The sequence below is a fragment of the Betta splendens genome, chromosome 16 (genome assembly GCF_900634795.4).
Source record: "Betta splendens chromosome 16, fBetSpl5.4, whole genome shotgun sequence".
Taxonomy (NCBI): Eukaryota; Metazoa; Chordata; class Actinopteri; order Anabantiformes; family Osphronemidae; genus Betta; species Betta splendens.
In genome coordinates, this window is record NC_040896.2 from 8663665 (window position 1) to 8686660 (window position 22996).

General features: G+C 44.1%; 1 protein-coding gene and 1 long non-coding RNA gene across 7 annotated transcripts in view; one reads left to right on the forward strand and one right to left on the reverse strand.

Annotated features, from left to right (window-relative positions):
• Nucleotides 1–19091, reverse strand: part of LOC114843479 (thrombospondin type-1 domain-containing protein 7A) — a 99759-nt gene extending 80668 nt beyond the window's left edge. The window contains exon 1 of the mRNA XM_029130063.3: nucleotides 18139–19091. Within this exon, the coding sequence (XP_028985896.1) occupies nucleotides 18139–18289 (151 nt within the window). The 5' untranslated portion in view covers nucleotides 18290–19091. The remainder of the gene's footprint in view (nucleotides 1–18138) is intronic.
• On the forward strand, nucleotides 422–2774 carry LOC114843486 (uncharacterized). 6 transcript variants are annotated; one of them, XR_003783592.3, is made up of 7 exons: nucleotides 422–654; nucleotides 1110–1173; nucleotides 1542–1642; nucleotides 1727–1824; nucleotides 1965–2110; nucleotides 2239–2329; nucleotides 2451–2774. It is a non-coding gene; the product is annotated as an uncharacterized LOC114843486 (long non-coding RNA). The 6 variants fall into 6 exon arrangements; XR_008692950.1 differs by lacking the exon at nucleotides 422–654 and having other exon boundaries at nucleotides 718–1173; nucleotides 1724–1824; XR_008692951.1 differs by lacking the exon at nucleotides 422–654 and having other exon boundaries at nucleotides 719–1173; nucleotides 1542–1637; nucleotides 1724–1824.
• Nucleotides 19092–22996: the final 3905 nt, after the last annotated feature.

The window sequence follows — 22996 nt, forward strand, 5'->3', positions numbered from 1 at the left end:
ACCAACGTAAGAGCGAGTCTTCATTCTGTGTGAAATATCTCACCCATATGCTGCCATGGGCAGGTTGCAGCAGCAGCAGCAGCAGGCTAAGTAGGTCTGTCCAGGCATCGCTCTGCTCAGGAAGGATCCTGAAGCATTATCAGGCTAAACACATACGCAGCATAATCCCTAAATCGACCTTAGGTCCTCTCCAGATGTCAGAGTCTATCTGAGGGTGAGTGTCTGCAACCTCGTGACCGGAGTCCTCACACAGTGAATCAAACCTTTAAGCTTCTGCTCGCTTTCTTGCAGTATTTTACTGTCACATCTACACAGTCCCAGGCTGAAGGCAGGAAGCGACGACCACCCACACGCATGCACTCAAAAAACCTGGATTGGGTGCATGCTACATTAACATAATTTTAACATGCAACTTCAACAATATAAATTCTTGTTTTGTGTCTGAACATAATAAAATCACGTAAATGTAACAACTTCAACAGGTTACATCAATATTTTATGTTAACTCAACGTAATAAAAATAGGTTTAGACAACAACATGTCCAGAGCTGAAGGTGGCAGTAATGAGCAAATTCACAACTTGGACTACGGCCCTGCCGCTTCTTCAGGATCCTGACGTAAAGGAAAACACCTGTTCATGATGTGTGCAAGAAGGTAAGTTTAACGTCCATTGAATAAAAAACCGCATGGGTGCAGAAATGTTGTTAGTAGCTATATAGAGTGCCTTTTAGCATTTTGGATGTTTAATTAGCTAGAGTACGTATCCGTGTTATGTGACTGCGCCTGTGCTCACAAGCTAACCTAGCTAGCTTCCGTACAACACTGACAACGTGCTAGTTTTAAATAAGCTTATCTGCAATAAAATATATATATATTGTAATTTTTTATATTATTTTATAGCCGTTAAACGGCGATCTTTGCTCAGTTAGGAGTGAGACTTTTACGTATTTCCAATGCGAGTTCATCGCGCGAGCGCGGGATTTTCAAATTTCAAATAACCGACATCAGCGTTGCCCCTCGGTCGGTTTGGATGCGACGAGGATTTTACGAGTCAGCGGCATTTGTTCAGGTTGGTACAATATTTTCTGACATATACTCTCCGTCCGCAGGTGTTAGAGCAGAGAACTACTGGAAACGGAAAACAGAAGTACAGACACTTGCCCTAATGGAAAGGTAACCCATGAGCATTAAATAGAAATGTGCTGTCATGCTATGCATTTCCTGAGGTAATTTACACGAACCTACCAAAATGGTGTTTGAGTTATTTCACTCTACATATTGTTTGCATTTTATATCGTATTATCATAAATCTATTTGTTTCACACGGTAAAGGAAAATAATCAAATTACTTACAGTAATAGTATTAATAAGTATTTATTTAATTAAGCTTTAACATTTGTACCTTTTTATAAGATTGTGTACTCATTTCACAGCACATAATTGGTTTCCTAATTTATTACAGCTATTTTGACTTGAAACCTGTTCTTTATCATCTAAAATGTGTCTCTTGGTGTTTACCTCCAATGGCCATTCTGTGAAAGTGTCCCATTCTAGAGCTGAGAAGAGACAGCAGGACAGGGAATCATCTGCTAGTGTCGCGTCAGATGTCTACATGTCCACAAGTTGTTTAAGAAAAAGTAAGGTAAGAGGGAATGAAAAGAAATAAGATAAATAGACTCTAAGGTATTTGGAGATGCAAGGAGTGCAGCGTGACTTTTTCTAGTAGATACGACTATTGCAAACACAAGGCAAGAAGTTATCAGAGATGAACCCTTCATCACCGAGTTCAAAACCAGATGGCCTGCTCTCTTCTGTGTTTCTGAGGTTGGTCAATAAATATGTCTATATATATATACAATGTGATTCTGATCAGACAAACAAAATATATTAAAATGTATCAAAGTATTGTTTACACATTTGCCATTCAGTGCATTGATAACTTGTGTACTTTTTTTCTTTTTAAGAATAAATTTAAGAGGACTACAACAGTTTGCTGCAACAGTTCTTCTCCATGCTGGATGGTTATTCTTCAGACCTGAAAACGGTGTTTGGCAAGGAAGGCGGCATTCAAGGACAAAAGATTAAGAGCATCATGGTTCCCATAACCCAGGTATGATGATGGGAAAAAAATCTATGTCGTAATATGTTAGTGACAGCTACTCACTTGAATAAAAATTGTTCCCTAAAATAGATTAAAATTGTTTTGTTTTTTGTGTGATTACTTTGTTTGTCCTAAAGACTAACTCCATTGATGTCAGAAGAGTACATCCTTTAAGCCCAGTGTGTGTTCCTCAATGAAGATCCTGGCAACCTTGTGAAAGAATGGATGGTAAGAATGTTTTTTTTTTTTTTTTATTTCATGTAAGTTTAAAATTTCAAAGTGATTTATATATGCTTTAAAAGTTGAAGTGTTATATAACATCATCCGCTTTTTTAATTTTACATTTCAGATCGTGGACGCCTTGAAGAAGCCATGATAGAGACAATTCTTGAAGTTTTTGTCATTCACAAAGATGCAGAGGCAGATGATGACCCTGAAGATGTAGTCATCGTTTCAAGTCCTGGATGAGTTGGGTAGTGTCCCACTTGCTGTGTTGTTGTTGTTTGCTCTTGTTATATGCTCTCAACCTCAGCTACCCTCCACTAAAAGTTGTTTGAAATATTGGCCCAATGCTGTATGTACAATACTGGATGTTAGTGACATTTTGTAGCTGCCTTTGACATTTGAAAGCTGTTTTATCGTTTTTATGAAGCTTATAAAGTATTCTAACCAGTCTAAATCCAATGTGCTTTGTGTCTTCTCCAACCTACACACCAGCTGGGGATATATGTTAGTTTGCATAATAGAAATACTGTTTCAAAGATTACTTTATTTGTATGTAACTTTGAAAAGCTAATGTTGGCACAAAACATTTGATAACTTTACATTGGTTGTGTTAGTATAGCATAATTTATTAATTAATTTAAATTAACTTGTTACTACCCTATAAAATTAAGTAACAAGTATTAATATTATACATGATCAAATAACCCAAGAAAATTATGTTCAATCAACCCTAAAAACATTAGTGGGACTGACCCATGGTCATTAGGTAACATTAACATGAATATATCATGTTGCTTCACCCTGTTTACATTTGGTTCACTAAGCGAAATAGCTTCTTGCTATCTTAACGCATTTTAATTAGATGGAAATACTTTCCATAATTTTATTATGTTCATCCAACAAGTTTTTTTTTTGAGTGTGGAGGTGGTGACTCTCATTCCATATCACAACTACCCCAGCGCATGATGAAGGTCACAGCCGTGATGAAGCAACAAAGCAAAAAGCAATTTGGAGGCCTCCAAAATGTAAACCCCGCTCCCCACGGCTGCGCCTCAACATCCTGTCTACGGAAATTACAACCAGAATTGGTGACATGGAGGTCAACAGAAACTGGAAACACGTTAGAGCCGCTGAAGATCTGCTCAAGTTGTACTCCAGGTATTTAAACAAGGCTCTGATGCTCCAGGCCCAGTAGCCTGTAAAGTCTCCAGGCTCTCCAGGTCCCTGTGAGCTGTCAGCACCATGTGACACACCAAGCACAAATCAAAGAACCGAGGCCTCAGAAGGTAGTGGTGTCTCCCACTGATGGGGCTGCACAACATGCTATGGGAGTAGAAGGCTGGCAGGGACCCAGAGGTGCTCGAACGCAGAGCTCCAAACCCAACTCCATGAGGCCGCTGCTCAGAAGCAAGCGCGTCAAACCAGCTAATGCACCAAATCTCTCCAAAATGTGTGTGCAAAATGCTAATATTTACTCCAGTTGAGTAACGCTTGCTAAATATTGCAGCTGCCCAGCTGTTTCAGAAAATTATTTATCCCTTTTAAACAAGAGATAAATCGCTGGCTGTGAAGTGAAGAAATCAGAGCATGGAGTGATTAACACATTGTTGTCTTTAGTGCTTTTATGGCAGCTGTTAACAAAAGCACACTGCCAGTCATCAGGGCTCTATTTAGGTCAAAGGTGGGACAACAGATTGGCTGCACATCTCCTCCTGCCTTTGTTTGGGATTACAATAGACGGCAAAGCTCTTTGACCAAGGTTAAGGAAAGATCATGGCTTTGGCAAAAAAGGGCAGCAGTTTACTAAACAGGAGAATAATAACTCAGGAAATAACGAATTTCCCCTTTTCCTATGATTTCAACAAGCTACATTCTTGTGATTCTCCTGCAGCAGAACGCTGCAGGGTCCTGGAGCTGCAGTTGTACTCGCTGGGGACAGGCCACGAGGCTCTAATCAGAGCAGCGCCCGCAAATTACCAGCGGACTAACGGCAAGATATCGTCGCAAATGAGTTCCTGTTAAACAGTGTTTGAGAGGCGTGGAGATCTGACCCGTCGCTGCCAGCGATGCTTCCACTGCTTCCACAGAGGCGACTTAAATGTCTTACTCCGTTACTGTGGTGACACAATAACGCATCCTGAAAAATAAGCAGAAGCAAATGTGGAGGATCAATGGAAGCGTGGGTCCTCGTCAACCACCACGTGGCCCTGTTTGAGTGCAAACATGCCATTTTAGATTGTCCACAGTCTGACTGGAGGGTTCACCAGGAGGCTACAGCAGCCTGACCTACATTTCACACACACACACACACACACACACACACACACACACACACACACACACACACACACACACACACACACACACACACACACACACACACACACACACAAACACAACTGTGCTTCTGCTGCAGTGTCTTTTGCCGTTAGGGCAGAGAAGCCTCTAAAACAACATCTGGATCGACAGTGGGCGCAGCGTCCACACGAAGTGGACGGATGCCGTCCACCAGCTTCACCTGTTAACAACATGCACATGTTGCGTGTGTTCTCACATCACAGCTCAGGGACGACAGGCTGAAAGCAAACAGCCTTTCAAATATCACATAAGATCAGAAGATGAAAAAGGCTGCATTTAGTCATTCATTACATTCTGTTTCATTTCCTCCTTATTTCTTTGAGATTTTGCTTAATATGTGAATGTATTTACTTGGACAGCTTTATTTACGGTATGTTCAGCCTCTATACAGTGTCATGATGTGAGGCCGTTCAAGTCACTTCTTCAGACCATTGCAGAAGAAAGGTCTTTAACTAACATAATGACCTACTGAAAAACAAGATACTGGACTGATTTGAAAGATATGTTAATGCTACATTTCATGGTGTCAGGACAATGTGAGCAGATGCCACTTAAAACGAACTACCAAGGCTGCGTTGTGTTGGGGGCTGTTAAGGAATACGACACCCACTGACCTCATTTCAGGCCAATAACAGAGCATTATGTATTCAGCTTGGACATGTAGGCACAGGATCTATGTTACTATTAATATAAAAGTAGTAGTAATAAATGAGCTCAAAGCTTTACAGGTCTGAAAGATTTGATTTTCTAGCAATTTAATCTGGTTTTGCTGCTTATGATACAAAAACTAAAACTGAGAGGTAAAATTGAAAACATGGATGGGGCTTTTTTTAAGTTTAGTTTCATAAATAAAACAGTTCCCATTTTGATCTAGATGTGCCCTGCTACCCCTTGCTAATGCAAGCACTAATTGTGTTCTGCAAAATATCTTTTTACACCTTTTTCTACATCAGAAAAACAGTCCAAAATAAGACAAGAAAACCTTCTGACGTCACTCAACTTGTTCAAATTGAATCAGAGTGAAACCAGCACGTAATTAACTGTGTGACAGTTTAACACATTCCCATAGATGTCAGAAGTCCCAGCGAGGTACTGTTACAGGTAGCGGGTCACGGCTCTGACATACAACACCCAGTCACCATATTATCTCTGTTGCCATGACTACATCTACCGGCGGCTGGGATGGGGTGGAGGCTGCATGCGTGGAGGTGGAGGGGGCAGCTCGGGCTCTGACAGACAGCCGTGACAGCTATATAATCCTGCCGACTGTGCTTTCAGACACACACACATGCACACGAGCAGCAGTCTCTGAGGCAGGTGTGTCTGGGTGAAACTGGGCCGGGTCGGTCTGCCCGCTCCGCGGCTGCTGACAGCTGACGAGAACTTCTAATGACCCACTGTACCGGAGATCTGAGGGTCCGGGTACTGAGGGATGTGGGTTGTGTTATTGCCTTATTCTTATTTCACTGGTTGCTATGGAGCAAGCCAGAAGCCTTATAAATGCAAGATGTATGGGCCAATAAATAGTGAGCAACCCACTGCTCGCTGAACTCCAACTGGCTAAGTGATGGAGACGGTGGCTAATACACCAGGGAGATAAGATATAAGCTCTAACAGTCCCACAGGGAACGTTTAGCCTTACTACTCTTTATTGTCCAATCACTTCTAGCTTTATCTTCGTCTACTCTGCAGTTTAAAAATGGCAATGTGTTCGACTGAAAGGACTCCTGCAGACGGATTCACATTTAGGGACATGTAAACAGGTGAACTGAGCAAGGTTTGAGTTTCTACAGCCGACCATGCAGCAGAGCAAACTACAGGTAGGGCATCCTCAAAAGGTAAAGCTGCTCCATAACAAAAACAATATGTAAAAATGGCAGAGCATCAAAGGTGGAGTTTTTAATTGAAAAGAAAGGACGTGTGGAGCACACAGCAGCAGCATGTGAGTCTGGGCCCAAACCTGGCTGGGTGCCAACAGGAAAGTGGTCATTTTTCACTGTTTCCAGGAGGAAGCAGGCCTCCTCTTCCCCCTGCCTTCATGTCACCACTCTCAATACGGGCCCTTTCAGAAAAATGAACCGGGAGAACGTAAACATGGAGGTGATGGATGACATTTTCCAAAGCTTTGTCTTGCAATTAGCTGTGGTTCAAACACTCCCAGGCCCTCGGAGATCTTGCAGACATTTTTTCTTTGATAATAAAGATTTCCTGCTGTGGAGTTCTTAGGTTTGCTTTGTTGAGCTACACAAAGGTAAGAGTCTCCCCAGATTATTTGTGTTGCCTCCATTATTCATCGGCATCAAGGTGCCAGAAACATGTTTAATAAGGATCCTGCTGGGAGCTGAAATCACTGGTCTCACAAAGTTACAAACGCACAAAATAAGCTTTAGTTATGAAAACAGAGCAAAAGGTTGAATTAATAGATTTACTTGTATTGATTTACATGCAAACACTGCACGGTACGGGTTCGCATCAAGCAATGAGTCAATGTAGGCGAAGAGCAGCAGTAACGCCGATCGTGCAGTTTATGGAACTGCAAACGGAGCAACTGATCGGAGCCACGTGTTCAAATAAAAGCTTGTGGAACCAAAGGCGGAAGAACAAACAACAACAGAAACGGGACAATTGAAACGCTTGAGCGCCGGCGTGAGCCGTGCGCCCACAGAGGCTGAAGAAGGGCACCGCGAGACACGCCAGTGGCGCCGAGGAGGGAGGTCACACGTGCCATGATGAATTACAGCGGGCGCGGCTGTCTCGGCCTGTTCATTAAGCAGCCCTCTGAGGGGAGTGTGCGGCGCAAAAGGACACATCAGCACCGCGGCCCGCGTCGGCCTCCACAGCGTGCCTGTAGTGGTTTGGATCTGAGTGTGCGCTCTGCTAATTGAGTACAGCCCGGCTGATCTTAAAATGACCAAAGCTCATTTGCATATTTAATGGTAGCACTCCACTTGGATCCCACCATTTAGGAGCAGAACGCGCTGACTGCAGTGAGACGTACCACAGGCTGCATCCATTTCATTTCAAAATGAGACTTGATTATTATGTTTAAAAGCCCACAAATACGTCACACAACACACGGCATCTAAGCAGCAACACAATGTTAGGCTACGTGTCTATTTACCCACGTATTTGCAGAATATGCCCGGCAAATATGATGGATCCATTCCCATAAATATTTAATGCATTAATGCAAAATAATTCCACCAACTTGACTATGACAGATGGAGCTGACTCCTGGTCTAACAAACAACTGCCTGGTTGCGCTCAGTGTGAGCTGCAATTAAACAAACAAACAAAAAGTCCAGCGCCGCCAGTGCTGCTTGATATGGCCTCGTGTGAGTATGAAGAGGAGATTAAGGAGCCCTTATCTGACTCGTACTATAAACTCATTAAGGCTTGGATCGCTTTACTAATCATGTCACTGTGTAAACAGACATAGCTGCACATGCATGAGTGATACGGAGCTACTGCACCAGTACCGCCCTAAACAGGCAGCCAGAGGCCGGCCTCCCTATGAGGCTGAGGTGAAGAGATCCAGGGGGAATCTCAGCATTCAGTTACTGTCTTCAGCCACGTCCCCACGACGTCCTACCGTCAGACGTTCTGACCAGGAACCAGTCAGTTGCCAAACTTGATCTTGGAGGGATGTGACTGTGTCCTTTGCTGTACGGGGTTTATACAAATCCCACTCACTGTGCACCTCTAATGTGACAATACAAAAATGTGTGACGACAACATCTGAACCTAAGTCAGTGCTAGAACAATGTGAGATTGGGAGGATTTACTGTGCATCTTCATAAGCCTGTCTTGGTATTGGCCTCATGCTTCTTAATGTAACTGGAAAATGAAAATCACAACATAAGCTGTGACCACGTTCTTATCATGCCAGGGGAAAATTAGGTGAAATAAAGGTTGTGTCAAAGCTGGAGGCGTGAAAAAAGACATTTTAAACTTCTTTTTCCAAAGCAAATCCCGAGTTTTGTGATTGTCTTCTGTCTCCATAATGCACTGCAACAAAAAGTGCCTTGCGCTGCTGGTGACCTGGAAAGCAGAGTGGGTTCATACAGTGGGAAACAATGTGGGATGTATTTTGGCCCAGACAGTGACAAGCAGCAACTCTGTTTGATAACTCAATGAAAGAGCAGAGGCCTGAGGATTTATGTGACCGGAAAATGTATGCGATGCGATTGTCAAGCGGCGAGCGGCATTTACGAGTGTACAACAATAAAAGCGTAGATGCCAGTCTGTGATTACTCAGTTCCGACTGGAACGCAGGCAGTCGAGACGCAGAGGCTCAGCTTTTATTGCTCGGCATGAAAGGCAATTATCTCGGTTTTGTCTGTATTTACCTGAATAAAGTTTGGGCATATCAAATCACTGGTGAATGCGTTTGGAGGAGGCACAAGCTTGACAGGTACGTGTGGGTACTGTCTGCATAATGGAGAAGTGTAAAGTTTAAATAGAACAGATTCAGGGATTGATCCTGAAGGATTTCTGCATATCCTGACAAAAGGCACACGTGGCTCCGTCTCGTACAGAAGACTTGAATCTGACAGAAAGACTACCCCACTTTTCCAGGTTATCCAGCTGTGTTGTAGTTAGACTTCCGTCAAGAGAAACACGTAGTGTAGATGAAACGGGGCTAGAACCCTGGTGAGAGCACTGCAGCTAAAATTCAGCCTGACAGTCAAAGTAACCAGTATTTACATGATTCCAGGGAAAAGTGCCACAATCGGACGAGGAGGGAACAAAGTGAACACTGCACGGCTTTAATTAAGGAGACAGCACCTGAAATTGGTGTCGCTGTTCATGATTTGATAAATGCACACAGAACTATAATAATACAGCATATTGCAGCTGACACATGATCATAGTTTCATCCAGACAATATTTTTAGATTGTTCAATCTCAGAAAATCAAAACCGGCTAACGTCCACACAAAGAGATGGCATGAGATGAGACTGGGAAACAGCATTTCTCACAATCTGTCACATGCCAGCGCTCAGCTACATTTAACAGGAGGTGCGACCACTGTCCAATTGAGTTTCCTGGCTGTAACTGGCTAAGAGGAGGAAAAAGCTGCCTGGTTATCGACACAGCGTAAAATGCCAACCTTCCCCCCGTGGATTACAAGTGTGGTCTTACTGGGATTGGTGTGTGCGTGTGTGTGTGTGTGTGTGTGTGTGTGTGTGTGTGTGCGCGGGCTCGCTAGTATTTGCCAGAGCCCCACTGTGTGAAATGACACCCGTAAGTGCAGGCCCACGCCAGACGCCCACAGAACAATGGGTGGTACGAGGATAAAGCTAATGGACGAGCAGATGAATAGATGTTTGAATCAATAGGTGGATGAAAAGTTGGACGGCGTTCAAGATTGTAGTTTTAGTTATGTAACCGTTTAAAAGCAGCAGCAAAAAACCTTAAAGGTCAAAGGACACTGTGTATTAGACAAAATCACGTCTGTGTCGCTTTACCTTTGGGGAGAATCACGTGAGACCTGCACAAAGTGAGCGTGATGCACTTCCTCACATCACGAGCTGTGTTTGTACCAGTCCTGCTCACAGAAAGAGCCAAGTTCTTCATCATTCCTAAAGTGGCTCCAATCAATAGAGCTTTACAGCAACAATTCAGATACATGGTAAATACGTGTAAATGAACAGACGTCTCTTTGATCGATGAGCAGACAGTAGACAGACACAATTATCACCTTTATGCCCTCAGCTTCACAAAGCTCTATGAAGCACGAGAGCTTGACTTGAATTCAAATTTCACTTTCTATTGTGGTGAAGCATTCAGAGCGAGTGAATACTGGACTCACATGTACCAGGCAGCCACAAACTTTAGGCTCTACGTATTCCACATGCCTCTGAAGACTGGACAATGAAACTATTCATCAAAACAGAACCATTATCTGAATAAAAACTAAAACTAATCGATAGTAGCAGCTCTAATGCTCCAACAGCAGAGCGAATGCATCATCGTTTGCATTGCTGGTCCTCTTGCTGGTAAGTGGGTGAATGGATGTACGGGTGGGCAGTGGCCACCAGCACAGTGATGAATACTCTGCACACACCGGGTTTGTCTGCTGCAGGCATGAGGCGCGAGCCTGATCAGCCACTGGGATATTCATACCCGGCCAGTCCTGCCCGGCCCGGCCCAGCCCGGGGCCATCTGCTGCCCTCGCTCTAATCCAGGGGCTTGTCACTGGTGATTAGCCAGGCACTCTATCATTCTCTCTCTCTCTTCAACATAATATGTTTTCGAGCTTATTATGTTGATACTAACGTTAAAGCACGACGTGGTGCGCTCGCTCACTAAACTCCTTTGTATGGATTTTCGATGCCTGTAAATCCCCTATGTTTCCCTTCTCCATCTCGGTTTCTCTCCTTCCCTCATTATTATTTCAAGCCTATTATGCTGATCTTAGGGCTTAAATGAAGTGTGCTCTGTGAAAACTATTTTCTTTCCTATGCATTTTTAAGATGGCAAATTAACCACCTTCTCCGATTTTCTGTTGGCATATGCATCTTTTATAGTATTAATAAGTATTTCTTGGCACGAAAAGATTTGAAATGCAGATAAATTTCAGCAACAGCTTCAAGAATAGTGTGAAGCACACACTTGCACTGTAGAACAGCCTGAATGTAAATGAGGTCAATGCTATTAATCACATTTATAATTGTCAGCTTTACAACCAACTTGGCTTTTAATGTGCTTGAAATCTTTCTGTCTCTTCTCCTTTGAGTTATAAGCGTTGGTCTTTAGAAAGCATTTTGTGGCTAATAAGGTTTCATACGTAAGAAGATAAGATATTAGATACAAGAGCTGCATTGGTACTGCACTGACAAGGACCGACTTTTCCATCTTGTTCCATCAAATCCACCAATGTCATTCAGTTTATCCAGGTCGCATTGGCATTTGACTTCAAAAAGACCTTGAGATGTTTTCAGGAGAAGGAGCCAGTTTTTTGCACCCAGTCAGGCTTCTACTGTACCAGTAGACAACTCTCCTCCTACTGTTGTCTAGTCACGCTCAAGTGGACCCGAGGACAGAAAACATACTACTATAAAGCTCATCTGATTCTGAAAAAAAAGGTATATTAACCTGCTGCGAGCCCGTTGTCATTACGGTCATAGAAAATACAATCTAAATTTAATTATGTCCTGTATAAATGTATACAATGCAGAACATAATTCCTAGATCTGCCGTATAGCATGTAAGCACATTCTCTGCCGTCGTGAGGCTATTAGCATGGTAGCATTTAGCTCAAAGCAGTAGCATGTCTAATTACATCATTACAGAGCTTCTAGACTCGCGCTCTGGGTAATTACTATTCTTTCATTGCATTACCTCAGCATTTTATCATTGCACAGCCAAACAAGTGAAAAACAGAGCACACTGTGCACCAGTCTGATGACACAGGCCTCAACGTTGACCAGACCACCTCCGTCACGTCAAGCTTCAAACATTGTCAGACGCATTCAAAGGAATGCATGGACCAGAAACAAGCAAAACATCATTAAGCAATTGGGTCAAAACTGCAGCAGTGCAATATAACGTTTAATACCAAAAGCCATGTGCTTATGTAAGATTCAAGAAAAGCAAGGGGAGGCATCTCAAGGTTTTTTTATTTAGAATTTAGAAAGATTTATTCTCTGTGAAAAGAGACTCCATAAATACACACTAGATTATAGCAGTTTGTGTTTACAGATCATCACGCGATCTAATGATGGAATATTCTTTGTGGCATAAAACAATAGATGGTTCACCCACTGGACTCAAAGCAAACTACTGTGAAACAATAAGACTTCATGCTAGAGAGAGCAGATCGAAAATATATCCACAACGAGCCCACGAGTGAGACGGGTGGGAGACATGGAGGATTAACGGCATGGCGACAGGACAGGAGGATATTTACTCCTGAGCCTCCTCTATCTCTTTATGAGGCTGCATCGCAGGAGGAGGCTCAGGCTCTGTTCAGGTAAATGTCACTGCTTCTTCCATCACGCCGCCTGTTCCTCTCAGTCCACTGAAGCTGCCTCGTTGCCTCTTGTGGGAGTCAAGGGCTTGTTTTCAATGCCACTCCCTGACCATGGAAGAGCTCGGCTTCCCCACACGATTTATTTGTGTTTCACTTTGTGGCTGAGCACTGATTTAAGTCCTTGTTTATGAGGAGACACCACAATGACATGACTTCTCCAGAACAGAAAAACACAAGCAAAGAATAAAAAAATCTGCAAAAGTAAGACTGAGCAAGAGAAGGTATTTCACAAATTGAGTTGTGAGGCTAAACTGAGAAAATCCAAGAGGGGAGATGAACAAATTAAGAGCCTTTGAGCAAAGCACCTAATCTTTACCTTTAAACTGCCGATTAAAGAAGATTAGCAGACATTGCAGGATTTACACAAACACGTTCATGTATAAACTTGACCAGATATGATTGTGATGAGTGTGCACTCAAGACAGATTGCTCTAAACATAAAGTTGCTAACGGCTGAATATTTATATTCCTATTTGAATGATTATAGTCATACTTTTATGGATGCTCATGTCAGGTCAAGGCCGATAATCATAGCACCAACATCCCCACACAACATAAATCTATGGCTGATCTGCTTACTCATGCCACGACGATCCTCAAAGTAGACGGTGCTGCAGCTGAATGACACAGTGCCCCGTCTAAAAAATGTTATGATCTATCTCAATGTAGCAGAATAAGGCAGAGAATCCTCTTATGTCACACTAAATAAAGAATTTTGGATGAAGTGTAATCTCTAATCCTGCCATCCTTCCTATATCAGTAATAGCCAGGTCTTAGTTTAAGCTCTGCCATTTAGATTAAACAAACTCTGGCATCTCTTTGGCATCTTTCTGCACTGGATGGATTGGCCATTTTAAAAAGAGTAGAGAGTGTTGGGGTAATATCTCTAAAGCCACACAACAGATCAATCTGGGTCAAACATGACGTATTGTGTCGCAAATGCTTTTAAAATCAAGTGCGTGGTCATGGTACAGTCTGTTGCCGGCCGGCTCGGTATCGGTTCTGCTGCACTGGCACTGAACTGTGGACCACTGGGGCCGGAGTCGCTCCACTGAGACAAAAAGCAACTGTGAAAAATAGCTTACTTCCTCCTTCAGACAGAAAACACTGAGGCCACATGGCCACTGCTGCCTTTCCTGAGCGAGGCGGCTGCTGAGTCCTCACTTTCCGAGGCCCAGACGCGTAGAACACACGCAATTAGCCTCAGTTTCCACTTCAGCTGAACTAAAAATGAAAACAACAACACGGGCATTCTGCATTAAAATAAACCCATTGGCACACTCCGTAATGAAAAATGAAAATCCCAAGGAAACGCTCTTAATTTATATGCGTGGCCTAAATTTTTTGCCAGTTGCTAAGGAATTTAAAGAGCGACCGGCCAATTACAGAGCAGACTCGTGCGTGCCCCCAGGTGCTATGCTAATGAGGGTCACGGGGGTCACGTTGCAATGCGCTAGCTAAAACCAGGCAGGAATCTCCCAGGGATGTTCTCGTTTGGGATGATGCCAGTCATATTCCAGCAGCTACAGAATCAAAGCTTCAGCTGCTCAGTGAGACAGATTCAGCTCCACCGTCTGACATAATAATGCACGCAGGTACAGTATTAGTACACAGCTATTTAAGGCAAAGGATATTCCGGGTGTACAGAAACAGCAGGCTTTAATTTGAAGCTGGGACAGTGAGTGTGGCCAGTCCTCAGGTGAACTGACTACAGATCGCGTGCAAACAAAAACACTCTAAATGACGCTTCACCACCTAAATCTATAACAATCTTATATGTATTTCCTGCTTGCTGCACTTGAGAAGCTCTGTCTCAAGGCTCTAACGTGGATGCTTTGATCGCCCGGTGTTTGCTTACTACAAGCACTTAGGCTGAAGGCGTTTTGCTGTATTAATGACCTTGGCTTCCTCTATTGAACTTGTGAACCTGTCAAACCCGGTCTTCTTCAATTTCCTGGATGGCCTCTTTAGTGGGTTTGCCATAATCGCAGGTGATTGTGGGAGAGGGACTAACAACCCTCGGCAACAGTGACATCCTTCAGCGCTGGTGCGTCCGTGAAGGCAGGAATGAATCCGGCTAACAATGGCCTGTCAGCGCTAGTGGTCCTGTGCCCGTGTTCTGAAAGGTGACATCAGCGGGACGCGGTGACACGCGGCGGCGCTCAGACTGCTGAAAGCTGCAGAGCTCCTCATTGTAGGGTACTGTGTAGGACTAAAACTCCATTGTGTCTGCAAAGTGACAGGTCATCACAGGAGCAGGGGTGACAAATGTTGACGTCTACACAGAGACACGCTTACGTATGGACACATACTGTACTCAAGAGTCTTCTGCACGGTCTCGTTAGGTCGCCTGATGAAAACAAGGTGCAAGGATTGATTCATCACCATTCGCTGGCTGCTGAGGGAGCAACAGGGCTGCTTTAACAGGTGGCCACTCAGAAGCCTGTTTGATGCTGTTGTCTGAACTTTGTCAGCTCAAAATGAGGTCTCAATGAAATGCATCGATTTATGCATCAAGCAACCTTTTCCAGCACGTTGCTGAGTGGATTCATGGAGGAACGCTCACATGCATGGTAAGTAAGTTGGAGCACTTAGCTGGACAGGCTGTGCATGACTCAGGTGACTTAAGAGGACTACGGAGGGACACGTGACTTCACCTGCTGAGGCGACGTGGCAGGTGAAATGAGATTGGCTCCGTGAGCGGCCAGAAGCAACTCCTGCGTAATCTGAACGATAGCTAATCTGGATCCCAGGAAAGATTACAAGGCCACGTTCAGGCAGGGAGCGAGCAGATCAGATCAGAATGTCGAATCAGAAATGATTTGACGTCAACGCTCGTTGTATTATTTGACATAGTGAAATCCTGCGTAGGATAAGACCCACGTTACCCTTCGCCAACACATACAGTCAGGCGCGGTGAGGGTGGCGAGGCGACTACGGGATGCTGCAGATGTGTGTTTTCTAAAATACGACATCACCTACTCCACAACCTGTAATTGCTTTGTCCTCAGGCAGACGTGTGAGGTGTTGACAGCTCAAACCTGGCAGCCTTGTCGCATCAACAACAGACTCTAATGAAGCACACACATACTGTAGCACCAGAATGAGAACGATGCTCCCGCTGCGTTTGTGTATATGAGTGTGGCACTTAATAGTTCGCTATTACAAAGTAATCCACTGAATGCAGCAGTATTTGTTAGGTACTGTGTGATCCTGATGATGCCACTTGACTACTGGCAACAGATATGGCTTATCTGGATTTATCTGTAAAGACAGGAAACAAAAAAAACAAAAAAACAAAAAAAACGCCTGCTTCTAAAGGAGCTAAATATACAGGCAAAATATAGCATTGAGCGCCAGACAGAGAAACAGAGCAGCAGAGATGCAGAGGAACAAGTGCATGGGGTGTGCACAGTTGAGAGGAAGCGACAAGAAGAGAAATGGTGTGAAAATAGCATCTGAGGGGAGACAAACTCCCGGCAATCTCTCAAAGGCCCCAGAAAAACTGTGGCATGTCATTATCACCATCATCATCACCACCATCATCCTCATGGTGGCTGTAATCATTCGCTCGCTTTTTTTTTTTCAAGTTGTGCTCTTCACCGCCCTCAGAAATATCCGTGCCAGTGTCTGGTAGAGTCGGTTGTCTCTCTGTTTCATTTGAATATTATACAAAAAAAGGCACGGAACTGTCTCACCTTCAAAACCAGATACATCGTATTTTCACGGAAGGCAATAAAAGCAACGCAGCCCAATTCCCCGCAGTTTTGAAGACAGGAGCTGTATTTCATCTGCGCTAATCAATATGCAAAACATCAGAGCATTGCTTGCCACAAGAATATTCCCTCCACTGCACACTCTGCAAATGTGCACAAACATCATCACATTTTGCCTGTTTTCTAACAGCCATCGATTGGCAAAAAAAAGCACGTATGCAAATCTTGTGCAAACATAATCACATTTTGATAAAAAAAACACGGGGACTCAAAGCCTTAAATTGCCCAATGATTTTAATACTCTGCAGGCAATTGTCAAAGCAAAGAGGCAGAGGGAAAAGGGAGACTCCGGGGCTGAAATCGATGCTCTACCTTTTATTTGGGAAGAAGCGATCAAACTCCCAACACTGGATTACTTTTCAAAGCATTGAGCCTGGAGCTTGCCAGTTGAGGAGCATGTATAGTGTGGGAGAAAGGTGCCGTAGCGTGGGAGAGAGGCGTAATCACTATGACCTACAGTAGGGGAGATGTAGGTTAACTTGCTGTGCTCACTCTGCTTTTCTCTTCCTCAAGTCTGTTCCCTAGGCTGTCTTTCCTGGGTTGTTAAATCCCTGCTCCTTTAATCTCCTTACTCAGCTACATCCTCTTTAAAGATGCAGAATCACAGGAGAGACGTGGGATACGTCAACTGGGGACTGGTGCTGGGTGAGGCGGGGCGGGGCGGGACGTGGAGTGGGGGTGATCAGCTGGGGCCGAGGACATGGATAGCTTGGGTTCAAACGCTACACGTTTGTGCAGGCGATGAGCGCACTTTGACATCCATGGCCGGAGTCAAGTCAAGCTACACGGAGATCTATTTGAAATCTAATTGTATTGAATGTCTCAGAGCCTGTTAAGGATGATTGTTCAATAATCCCAGCTCACTGCAAAATTAGACTCAAACTTCAAACTGCTGCTCAGCATCCACGGTAACTGATAATAAACTCAAGTGATTCCCAACGATTCCTCTCCTTTAGATTTCCACAGCTGCATTCAGAAAGCATGTGCAAAGACAGGACTCTGTAAGCACCCATCCACCCAGAAATCCACCCAATACAAGAAATGCACACACAACAAATGCTCATTGTATCTGCACCATCACAGACCATTCCGCTCTCCCAGTGTGCATTGTTGTTCAGCGATGCCTATCAATCATCCCAACGCTGCAACGTACACAGCAGCAACATTTCAATAATGGTGCATTACCTGAGACACAGAGGGATGAAAGTAATCCATTCAAAAAGGGATCCTGTTTGTCCTGTGTGCCACAGACTCAGTATGAGGAGACAGTTCTACTGTAGATTTCTGGGTCATCTTTCATGTGTATGTATCTTTGAAGTTTGGCAGCGTGAAGTCATATACCTCAAATAACAAATTTATGAGACAAGCAAAGAGTGTCGTCTGGGGGAAGCGTGGACCATTAAGCATGACAATCAAAGGCTTTACATGATTGTTACGGCAGGGGGGCAAAGCACCACAGATGCATGGATTTAAAATGTTCTGAAAAGCCCAAAGTTGTTTTATTACGACATTCAGCTACTTGTGAAAGCACACAAGCTGTAGGATTAGATGAGATTGATTATTGTGTCGCTAGCATCATAAACGCTCCATATGTAAAGCAAGGGATCAAATATAATCTGTAATTAGTGGTTTAGCAGTACCTGTTTCCCAGAAGTAGACAGACTTCCCATCATCTGTCTGTGTGTGAGCCTCCCAGAAACCACACAACAGCAGCAATGTCACCAAAAGGTTCCAGCTCCCCTCTGTCCTTTTCTGGAGGGTCCCTGCTGCACCCCTCCACCCCAGACCCATGGTCCGCCACAGGATACAAGTAAATCCACTCAGCTCGGGAGATCCAAAGAAGAAGAACAAAAAGACACACTAGTCCAAGGGGCAGCGGGAAGTGAAGTGTGCTTCAGGTTGAGAGTGAGGGCGTGAGTCCGCGTGCGAGTGCGAGTGCAAAAGAGCAGAGGAACGTGAGGCGTGTGGTGTGTTTTCAGTCCTGCAGGAGTTGAGGTCCGCTACTTGTGAAGGACGGACGGAGCAGTGCTCTTTCTTTCTCAGCGCTTTGGCTCTCCTCGTGGCAGGATGGTCCCACAGGGAGGCTGTCAGTGACGGCGGCTGAGCTGCAGATGGATGATACGGTCCTCCTCCTCCATCCCATCCACTTCCACCGCTGCCGTTGCTGCCTCTGTCCTCTGGCTGTGGAGCAGTGACAGTGGGCGAGTGTCTGCAGCGTTGTTCGCTCGCTCGCTCCCTCCCTCCCTCTCCCGTGCTCTCGCTCACTCTCTCTCTCTGTTTCCTATTCGCTCACTCATTTGCTCTTGTCCCCGTGCTGCCCAGCTTTCTCTTTTTCTACTCCATCTTCTTTTTTTCAGTTTTCCTCTCCTGCATTCATCTTCTCTTTTCTCTCTTTCACCCTTTGTTCTTCAGTTTTCTTTCTCATTCCCTTCCTGTCTCCTCTCTCCTGTGTAGGGCGCGAGGGTGGCTTCTCCCCTCTTCCTCCCTCACTCTCCTCTTCCACTTGCAGCGCTGGGAAGGACTCTGAAGACGGACAGTGCGCACGCTGGTCAGAGGAGCTCCCATAAGAAGCGCTCCCGGGATCAGAGCAGCAGAGAGACAAGCAGGGCTTAATGCTGAGTGGAGGAGGGGTTGATGGGGGAAGCAAGGAGGAGCAAAACAGTAAAGCAGTGGGGGAGAGGGTGTGTGAGAAAGGGATGAAGTGGGGGTGTGAAAGCAAAATTACTGAACAAAGGAAGTGTGGGTGAGGACCCGTGTTTATGCTACATTCAATATATGAAAACAAATGTATAAACGATGAACTGATTCAGAATATGAACCAAAGTGCAGCAGAACAGAAAGACACAAATGTCTTGGCTGTTTCCTTATTTGAATTTAGTGTGTCCTCAGGTAAACTTTACTGTGAGCAGCTGACATTTACCTCATTCCAGCACAAATGATCAAACTATAGGAATGAATCTATTGCAAATTTCAGCAGGCATTTATTGTGAGAGGAGGACATTAAATGAAAAAGAAGCACAGCAGCAGAAAATGTAGTTAAAGCTATGTTAGCGAGTGGAAGCACTACAGACACACCCTGGTTCTCACAGGTCAGCCTCACAGAAAGCCGGCGGAAGTGTGGACTGAGCATTCAAAGGATGAAGCTGACATCACCTTCAAACAGCCGTCTCCTGTCTCTGACACTTAAGTTTTCCTTTCTCCTAAAATAGCTGCGCGCTGTAGTTTTTAACAAATGAAAGACCAGTGAACACAGATTATTTTCAGCAGCCGCTTGATTGCAATAGTGAGTATTTATGGCAGCAGAAAGGTGTATGTGAGACTGGCTGTATGATTGTAATGAAGGAACATGTCACCCACAGCAACTGTTTGGATAATTGATGTGCTGCTAATAGTTGTTGGACATCAACGGTGTATGAGCTGTATGGACCGGCTCCACAAACCGACTCTGAGTCAGAATCGTTACAAACAGACAAAACTGCCTCGCTTAATCTTAACGGCGAGGTTGGGTGTAATACATTAAACAGGGGGTCTGCGTCGGCATAGAAACAATAAGCTGAGAGTGACTCTGAACGTTGGAGTCAAATTGTGAGCGGATGAGATTGTCTTTAAATCTTTAAGCACGACATGCACACAACCCTCAATCAAAGAGACAGCTAGATTAGAGCGGGGCAGCGCAGGTGGAATTCATTTCCCTGAGTTTAATGCCGCCGTGCTGTCTCCAGCGTTCAACCGTGGTCCTGACACAGCGGCGGCCCGAGGTTGCGTCAGAACACACGACTGGCAGGCTTTGAGGCCGCGCAGGCAGCCGTCGGAGCGAGTTCTGCCTCGGCTTCAGTGGAGGACGGCAGCAGAAGAGCTACGAAGCCAGGGACGCAAACGATGGAGTGAAGATGCCTTGTTTTTCTGATTTGCTTTTCTGAGGAGAAGCGTTTAAGTGGAAGAGCTGCTCGTCAGGATGGCGTTCAGATTAACCACAGTAATCACTGGCAGAGCAGAAGCAACTCACATAAACAAACAGAGGCAAACAGAGTCTTCTCCTTCATACATGCCCTTTCTAGATTTCAGTGGTAATCTAGAAAAGGATTTGCTCATTTTAAGACTTTAAAAGCTTTATTTGGTGGTTGTGTGCATCATTTTGGATGAGGCTCTACAGTAGGACTCAGCAAACAGCAGGTAACGCAAACACGTTGCCCTTTAGAATATCTACTACTGAGGCAGGCGGTGATGATGATGATGATGATGACTATGCAGGCCCCTCATAAATGTATTGGTTGTTTGCATGTTTACTGGCATAAGCTTTTCCAGCAAAGCTTATGCAAAGAGACACTGACCGACTTTTAAACCCCACATTCAGGAAAAGTCGTGCAGAGAGCAAAATGTAGGTCACAGGTATTTTCTTGACATAGGTGTGTTCACAGAGGACAACTTGTCTTGAATTAAGGCAGCATTAGCATGGGGCAGAGGCTTAATGAAAAAGCATGCTGTGTGCCCATGTTGAAAGTTCTGAGCTGCCACACTCATGAAAGGGGGGGGGGGGGTTGCATATCCTGCAGCCCTCCCTTTAAATTTAAAATAACACTTTCTGAAATCTACTTTCATTGTGCTTCCTCTGAAAATCGTTTCATCAGTCTGTTTGACTTGACAGTGTAACAATAGTATTAAAGTGTCAGCTAATGATGGTGTCTGGATGTCACTGTCTGTGCTATTAAATGTCAACTGTGAGCAGCGACTGGATTCACTCAGACAGATGGAGGAAAACAGATAAGTCAGGGCAGATGTGGGAGGAACTGGCAGGTTGAAAAGTCAACAACTGCCACCTCCAAAATGCGAGGGGCTAATCTGACAAATAGGTCCAGGCTCCGAATCAGCGCTGCCGCTTATCTCATCAACAATTATTGTCCTTCAATTAAAACATTTTATTTGAGTCGATGGATTCATTTGAGTTGTTGACTCAAGAGGAGAAAAGCCTGAAGAAGTCAAACAGCAACAATAACTCTTTCTGATCTGTATAAAACAAACTTAATGTCTATAATGAAAGTTTATTATTATTATTTACATTAGAAAGAGTTTCAGAATAAAGTCAGAATTCTGACTTTATCCCCTCTGAATAACAGACACACTGACCGTGATGAATATTATACTGCTACAGCAGCAACACTTCTATTCCCCTTTGTAGTCACAACAATTCACTCGTGAATCGGAATTGACATTTCATTAATTTGATCACAGTTTATTCACTGCTCAGCTGGATGAGGCTGCGACTCAAAGCTACGCTACAAAGTGATTTTCTGAATCGAATGTATTTTCATTACCTGTTCAGCACGAGTTACATGACTGGAAACTACGACCGATGATCAGATGCTATTAATTGAAAACAATAAAACAAACCTTTTTTTTTTGCATGGTACATATTTTACACAAGTAACCAAATTAGGTTCTACAGCAGATAATTAACTGCAGTGAGACGCGAAGAAGAGAACATGTTGACAAGGTGTGCATTTATTATGCATGCTCTGAGCATATTTGTGGCCAACTGAAAGCTTGAACTGTGTGTTTTAGCAGCACACACTTTACTCCATATCATGTGAGTTGCTTCGTTACAGCCTTGTCCTTTACAGTATACTGTATACTGTACTTCATTGCATTTCCCGATTTCTTATTGTAGTGTGTGTGTGTGTGTGTGTGTGTGTGTGTGTGCGTGCGTGCGTGCGTGAGTGTGTGTGTGTGCGTGCGTGCATGTGTGTGCATGTGTATGTGTGCGTGTGTGTTTAGCCATGAGCAATTACAAATACGCTCCTGAGCATGTTTGATGATAACGTGAGGCAGCGATGTTGAATCTAAGACTAGTTTTCCTGAGGGGCCTATAGAGTATATCTTCAGCTGGAGATGAACATCTCGTTTTGAATTCCTACATGTGCGTAATTCAAACTCATTGCCATAGTTACACCGCCACAGTCGAGCTTACGCAGTATTAATGTTAATTCTCAGTCTTTTTGCTTGACAAATTACTTTTCCTCTGGGTGTCATCCAAGCTTTATTATATGTTATCTCAAGCGTGGTGAGTTACGGTTATTCAATTCATCATTAACACTTAGTTTGTTGGGGTTACTGCTAATTATTCTGCAGCGTTGCCCTCTGTTGCCTTGCTCCTCTGAGAGGTTTCTTATCAGGGATTTGGGGTTTCTTGGATAATGATTAAAGGAAGACCAGGACAACATACCAGCAAACTGAGGCACTAAGGTCTGTGTGTGTAGGTGGATGATACTGTACACGTCACTGTGTGAAACCTTGAGTGCAATTTTTATTCTCACGAGACGGCATTGCATGTTTTTAAAGCTACACCTTCCTTCATAGCTGTTGGACCATGGCCAGCAGAAACAGACTAGACAGATGTGGAGTAAAGAGCTGATGCTATGCTGACGTCCATGTGCATGTACAGTATACTGCTAATTTTCAAGCTGAGGAGTTGTCTGTAGTTCCACAGAAGATAAACGATAA